This window comes from Geospiza fortis, unplaced genomic scaffold (assembly GCF_000277835.1).
Source record: "Geospiza fortis unplaced genomic scaffold, GeoFor_1.0 scaffold4, whole genome shotgun sequence".
Lineage (NCBI taxonomy): Eukaryota > Metazoa > Chordata > Aves > Passeriformes > Thraupidae > Geospiza > Geospiza fortis.
In genome coordinates, this window is record NW_005054475.1 from 925,691 (window position 1) to 933,072 (window position 7,382).

The 7,382-nt window shown below is 57.5% G+C and overlaps 1 protein-coding gene across 1 annotated transcript in view; it reads left to right on the top strand.

Moving 5' to 3' along the window:
- The first annotated feature begins 2,718 nt into the window (after positions 1-2,718).
- LOC102037845 (protein-arginine deiminase type-4) overlaps positions 2,719-7,382 on the top strand; it is a 36,667-nt gene continuing 32,003 nt past the window's right edge. The window contains exons 1-2 of the mRNA XM_031062977.1: positions 2,719-2,861; positions 6,313-6,487. Coding sequence (XP_030918837.1) covers positions 2,719-2,861; positions 6,313-6,487 — 318 coding nt within the window. The remainder of the gene's footprint in view (positions 2,862-6,312; positions 6,488-7,382) is intronic.

The window sequence follows — 7,382 nt, forward strand, 5'->3', positions numbered from 1 at the left end:
CCGGCTCCAGCCGCAGGGCAAATCGCTGTTCAGCTTTTCCGGGACGCTTCGCTCTGGGATCAGCAGCTCCGGAGCCTCCCTGCGGGCAGCCGCCTTTCTTTGGGGCAGAGGAAGGGACGGAGCGGGTTTTGGGGGTGCTTGGGCAGTCCGGGTGTTTTCCACGCTCCACACCAACACAAATTCTGGGGTTTCTCAGAATTTTTTCCCGCCCCGAATCTGCCTGCCGCTCTTTTTCCCTGGATCCCAGGTGGGATGGGGCATGCGAGTCTTCCCTACCTGCCTGGGATGCTTCAGCCAAAAAAACCCCTAAAGACACCCTAAAAAAATCTAAAAAAATCTAAAGAACCCCTTGAGGTGCCCCAAGCCCTGCCGAGCCCGGCGGGGTTTGATAACTGGTTCGATGTCTCGCCCTGCTCAGGTAATTAGGCTGACACGGCTCGTAAAGGTTCCTGCCTGCAATTCTGCATGCGGGGTAATTAACCAGCTGTAATTAACAAGCTGTAATTATCGGCTTAGAGAGATTATCGAACTTTCCTTGGCAGAGTGGTGCTGCAGGATGGGCGAGGAGCGACGCCCCGGAGGGATCCGGCTGTTCCTGGGGTTCCTGGGGGCGTTTGGGGGGCTTGGGATGGGCTGGGATTGGGGAAAGGGGGCTGGGATTGGGGGAAAACTGGAATTGGGACAAGAAAGAGTCTGGGATTGGGGAAAAGGGGCTGGGATTGGGGGAAAACTGGAATTGGGACAAGAAAGAGTCTGGGATTGGGGAAAAGGGGCTGGGATTGGGGGAAAACTGGAATTGGGACAAGAAAGAGTCTGGGATTGGGGAAAAGGGGCTGGGGTTGGGGGAAAACTGGAAATGGGACAAGAAAGAGTCTGGGATTGGGGAAAAGGGGCTGGGATTGGGGGAAAACTGGAATTGGGACAAGAAAGAGACTGGGATTGGGGAAAAGGGGCTGGGATTGGGGGAAAACTGGAATTGGGACAAGAAAGAGTCTAGGATTGTGGAAAAGAGGCTGGGATTGGGAAAGGAAAGAATGTGGAATTGGAGGAAAGCTAAAGGCACCCCCAGAGCAGGCTGCCCAAGCTCCCTGGTGTGATGGACAGGCGGGATCTGTCTGTCATGTGCCACTTTCCCAGGACAGGCTGTAATTAGGGAGAAGCGCCGAGCTCCGGCCGGGCTGGGTGGCTCCAAACCCTCCCGTCCCTGCGCACAGCCCGTCGGAGCCGATGGCAGCTGCAGGAGGAAGAGGAGGGAGCGCAGGTTCCACCCAAACCCTGCCGGTGCTTGGGGCTGGGCGAGATCCGCAGCCGCTCAGAACGGGCTGGGACTGAGCTGCAAAACCCGCCTGGCCCAGGGGTGGATTTTGGGGAGCACCGAGGTCCCAGCTCCTGCTGTGCTCCCCTCCCTGCGGATCGCAGAGCGCCCCAATCCCGCTGTCCCAGCCCCAGGTGTGTTTCTGTCCATCCCTCGGCCCAAACCAGCCGAGCAGGCTCAGGGCACAGCCCCAGCCCCTGCCCAGTACAAACCAGTGCAACCAGCAGCCTCCAGTGGGGAGCCCGGCCCTCTGGGGCCGCTCCACCATTCCAGCTCCCAGTGCAGGGATCCACCAGGGCTTGTGCTTCCAGGAGGGCCTGGAGAGCCAACGCCATTCCCAGCCGGAGTTTGGGGGCTGCTGGGCTGTGGGAAATGGGTTCCTATCCAAAATCTCCAGCGAGTGAGGCCTGGGAGAGCCTGGAAACGCCACCAGCATTCCCTGCTGGAGCGTCCTGACTGCTCCTCCGGGCTCCTCTGATTGCTGAAGCTGTTCTGGGGTACGAGACACAGAGCTGGGGGTGGTTGCTGCAGTTAAAAGCAGGAGGGAGCCCTTTCCTGGAGCCCTTAATGGATCCCTTTCCCAGATCCCTTTCCTGGATCCCTTTCCCAGATCCCCTTCCTGGAGCCCGGCTGGGCTCATCCCAGCAGTTTGATCCCACAAGGAATTCCCTGCTCTGGCAGCTGAGGACGTGCAGCTCAGTGCAGTGCTGGCTCTGGCTCCTCTGAGCCCTGCCAGGCTCCCCTGGGCCTTTTCCTGCTGCTCCCCACAGGGGTTTGGCCCTTCCCAGCCCTCTCCTTCCCATTCCCTGTGCCGAACACATCCCACCCTTCCCATTCCCTGTCGAGCACATCCCACCCCCTTTAGGAAACTTACCCACCCTTCCCATTCGCTGTCCTGAACACATCCCATCCTTCCCAAACACATCCCATCCTTCCCATTCCCTGTCCTGAGCACATCCTGCCCTTCCCATTCCCTGTCCCGAGCACATCCCATCCTTCCCAAACTCATCCTGCCCTTCCGATTCCCTGTCCCGAGCACATCCCACCCTGTTCCCAGGGGATGAGCCGTGAGGTGTTGGAGTTCTAGATGCTGAGAACTTTAAACTTTTGTACTGCAAACTCTAACTCAAGAAAACACTGCATTTAACCTAAAGCTGAAAAGAAAGCTTCCAAAATTTAATAACGCTAAGATTATGAGCGTGTAGTTAATTAAAAGTGTATCATATCACAGAGTAGGAAACTTAAAATTTTAAAATATAGTAATATTTATAAAGTAAAACAAAAGGGACCCTGTGGAGCTGCTCCCTCCATCCCCACAGGCAGAGCTCCTTCCCTCCCACTCCAGCCAGGTTTCCCTGCTCCCAGGCCGGCAAATCCTCCGGGATGGGATGGCCCGGAGGGCGATGGATATCTGTGGTACAGCTTCCAGCAAAGGGGATCCTTCCCGTGGGATCTCGGCCTGGAAACCTCCGTTCCCCCGGAGCTCGAGGCCCAAGCGAGACACAGAGGAGGTTGAGTTTCCTCGGGAAGCCTCTGGTTGTTGGCTGTTGGTGTTCTCCCCTTCCCCGCCTGCCCCATAACCAGTTCTCCCTGCCTGTCCCTCCCGTCCTTGGGATGGTTGGGATGGGAAGGACCGGCCTGAGCAAACATTTCCTTTTGTTCAGCTGTACTCAGGCATGGCCCTGCTGCTGCAGCTGGGGCTGTGACTCACCCGGCCCAGAGAGGCTGGCTGGAAAATTTGGGGTGTTTTAAAGAAAATGCCCGGTTTTAATGACAGCACTGTAATAACCCCAAACAACCACCTGCGCTGCCGGGGGAGTGGGAATGTTTAATGCATGAGCTGCAGGGCTTGAGATGGAGCTGGGGAGGAACAAAAAGAGGGGAATAAACCCAAACCCCCGCTGAGGAGCATCCAGCAGGGCTGGCTGTCACCTGGTGCTCCCCCTGGAGCCGCCCCGCGGCTGCCCTATCAGCTCCATCTCGGGAGGGAGGTGAACCCAGGGTCCCCCAGCCGAACCCCGTCATCCCGGGAAGGAGGAGTTTCCTTCCCGAGCCTTTTAATCCAGTCCTGCTGGTTGGGATGGGTTTGGTCAGGATTGGGGCATCCTGGGCTAAAGATTTGGGATGGGTTTGATTGGGATTGGGGTATTCTGGGCCAGGGATTTGGGATGGGTTTGATCAGCATTGGAGCATCCTGGGGAAGGGATTTGGGATGAGTTTGATGGGGATTGGGGTATCCCAGGCTGGGATTTGGGATGGGTTTGGTCAGCATTGGGGTATTCTGGGCCAGGGATTTGGGATGGGTTTGATTGGGATTGGAGCATCCAGGGCTGGGGTTTGGGATGGGTTTGATCAGTGTGGGGCATCCCAGCCAGGGATTTGGGATGGGTTTGATCAGCACTGGGGCATCCTGGACAAGGGATTTGGGATGGGTTTGATCAGCATTGGGGTATTCTGGGCCAAGGATTTGGGAAGGGTTTGATCAGGATTGGGGCATCCAGTGCTGGGATTTGGGATGGGTTTGATCAGCACTGGGGCATCCCAGCCAGGGATTTGGGATGGGTTTGATCAGCACTGGGGCATCCCAGCCAGGGATTTGGGATGGGTTTGATCAGCACTGGGGCATCCTGGACAAGGGATTTGGGATGGGTTTGATCAGCACTGGGGCATCCCAGCCAGGGATTTGGGATGGGTTTGATCAGCACTGGGGTATTCCAGCCAGGGATTTAGGATGGGTTTGCCCAGCATCATGTCATCCGGCGTGTTCCACAGAGCTGCAGGGCTTTGGGATGGTTTGGAGGAGGAACGGGTGGTGAAGGACTCAGAGCTCGTCAGGAGTTCACCCAAGGGTTTGGAGGGACAGCTCCCTCCAGAGCTGGGTGTGCTTTGGGGGATGACGTCCGTGGGGAGCTCATCCAAGGTTTTTTTTAGCGGATGATGTCCCACTGTGTGTGTTTTAGGGGATGATGTCCCATGGGGACCTCACCCCAAAACTTTGGTTCTGTGGATGATATCCCACAGGGAGCTCACTTTTGGGGACAATATCCCACAGGGAGCTCATCCAAAGATGAAATGTTGGCTCAAGGCATTGCAGCAGAGCCGGGCCAGGATGGTTTGCAGGCAAAGCCCAAGCACACCCCAGCTAAGCCCGGGTCTATTTCTGGCTCTAAGAACATTGGGCAAGAGCAATTTAAGATGTGCAACTCGGAGCTAAAACGGGAGGAGGAATAAAATGTGTGGCTCAGGCAGAAAAAATCCAGCAGCGGCCGTGCACGGGCAGCGTCAGGAAAAGGGATTTTTGCAGAATTAAATATGGGGTGGCTTTATTGGGCAGATAGGCAGCTGTCCCTGCCCTGCCGCCACAGTGTCATTATTTAATAAATCACATTTATAATGACAGAGAACGCAGGCCTGGCCGGTCGGCATCGCATCCGGGCAATTATTGGGATGGAGCACTGGAGCCGGGCCAGGATGTGCCACCGTCCCCTCGGAGAGCTCTGGCTGCCCTAAAGCAGCCTCGTTTCCCCCCTCATGCAGATGGGAATGTAGAAAACCCATCATCTGCAAATTTTTTGTCCTGCTTTTGAACTCTGAGCCCTCTCAGTCCTATTTAAACCTATGGAGCCCAAATGGGGTGATTTGGCTTCTTGGTAACAAATTTGAGCCGTGGCCCCAAACAGCAGATGATGGAAGGTCTTCTGGCTGAAAAATGGGATCATTTTATTCCTGAGGAGCACCGGCTGGGGGGGGAATTTAGTGATGGATGCATCAATTTTGGTCTGCTTGGGGCAGAACGTGGAGCTCGTTGGGAATTGGGCGGCACTGCTGAGGTGGGAGGGTCGCAAACCCACGGCAAACAGCCCCAAATCTGTGGATCCATGGCTTGGGGAGGGGGGTTGGAATGGGATCCATTATCCCCCGGACCCATGGCTTTGTGGGGTGTTGGGATGGGATCCAGCATCCCCCAGACCCACGGCTTTGTCGGGTGTTGGGATGGGATGCAACATCCCCCGGATCCACGGCTTTGTGGAGTGTTGGGATGGGATCCAGCATTCCCTAGATCCATGGCTTTGTGGGGTGTTGGGATGAGATCCAACATCCCCCGCATCCACGGCTTTGTGGGGTGTTGGGATGGGATCCAGCATTCCCCGGATCCACGGCTTTGTGGGGTGTTGGGATGGGATCCAGCATCCCCCGGATCCACAGCTCCATGGGGTGTTCTGTATGGGATCCAACACCCTCCGCACCCACGGCTTCGCGGGGTGTTTGGGATGGGATCCAGCATTCCCCAGATCCTCAGCTCCATGGGGTGTTCCAGATGGGGATGCCAAGCCCATGGAATGCCTTAATCTCCTCACAATCTGCTGGAGGCACCGGGGACGCCGCGCCAAGAACAACAGCAGGGATAAATCCCTGCCGTGGCGGGGTTTTGATGTTGTGGTTTTTATGTTCTCGCTGCCCAAGTTCCCACCTGGTTCGCCTTGGGACGCAGCCAGGGGAGCGGGAGCAGGTCAGGGCTGCCGGGATGGAGCGGCCAGGGCTGTAATGAGCAGGGAGCAGCACTTCAAAGGCTCCCGAGGATGTCACGGAGCCGGGCGCGGGTGCCGCGTGCCCGGATCCAGGCTCCGCTCCAGCCCCAGCATCCCTCGGGTCACGGGATGGTCCCACAACACCCAGCTCCACGCGTGGTTGGCACGAAAATCATCCTGGCTCGTTCCCGGTTGGGGTCTTGTCACGGGACGCTGAAATTCAGGGAATTTCTCATGGTTGCAGAGGGAGGTTGGATGTGGGATAAACCACGGCCGGACGTGCCGGAGCTGCAGCGGGAGCTGCGCTTGCCCAACACCGCCACAGAGGTCCCACGTGTGGAACTCCAGGGACCATTTCATCACCCAGGGATGGTCTCAGGGCCCCTCCCACCCACTCGTGGCTGGGTTTAATTCCAGGTTCGGAGACTCGGCTCCCGTGGTCTCTGACCCGAGGTTGCTCCATTCCAGGTCCACCCCGAGAGGTGCCGTGTCCTTTGACGTGCACGCCACGCCGGCGGTGACGGTGCACATGATCCACAGCCCCGCCACAAAGCCCAGCCTGGACGCCCGGTGGCCCCTGGATCCCGACATCGAGGTGGTGGTGACCATCGATGCCACCAGCAGGACTGTCGATGACAACCAGGTCAGGACGTCCTACGTGCTGTTCATGTGGCCAAACTGGGGGAAATAAGTGACATTTCCTAGGAAAACTCAGGGATTTCTGAGTTACGCTGACACCAGGGTGGTTTGTCATGGTGAAAGCTCGAGCAGAGTTGTGTAATTGGCTCTGACGAGAAATGAAACCCAGAAGGAGAAGGACCCACTTGGTGCCCCAACAACGACACCGCAGGGGTTGCAAAAGTTGGTGCCAGGCAGCAAAAAATACGCCAGATCTGATGGTTTCTGTGCCCCATTTTGTGCTGAAGATGGCACAGAGGGTTCAAATGAACTGTGATTAATGGAGAGCGGCTGGGATGGACCTCCCAGGGCCCGGATGGGTGGGCAGGCAGGCGTTGGAGCCGTGATCCTTGTGGGGCCCTTCCCAGCTCATTCCATGATCCCGGGAGGGCAGAGATCCCACCAGCCTTGTGGGGTGTGGGGATGGAGATCCTGTCAGCCCAGTGGGGTGTGGGTCACGGTGTGGGGATGGAGATCCTGCCAGCCCAGTGGGGTGCGGGTCATGGTGTGGGGATGGAGATCCTGCCAGCCTGGTGGGACGTGAGTCATGGTGTGGGGATGGAGATCCCACCAGCCTGGTGAAATGTGGGTCATGGAGATCCCAGAAGCCTGGTGAGATGTGGGTCACAGTATGGGGATGGAGATCCCACCAGCCTAGCAGGGTGTGGGTCATGGTGTGGGGATGGAGATCCTGCCAGCCTGGTGGGGCGTGGGTCACGGTGTGGGGATGGAGATACCACCAGCCCGTTGGGGTGTGGGTCACGGTGTGGGGATGGAGATACCACCAGCCCGATGGTGTGTGGGTCACAGTGTGGGGATGGAGATCCCACCAGCCCGGTGGGATGTGGGTCATGGTGTGG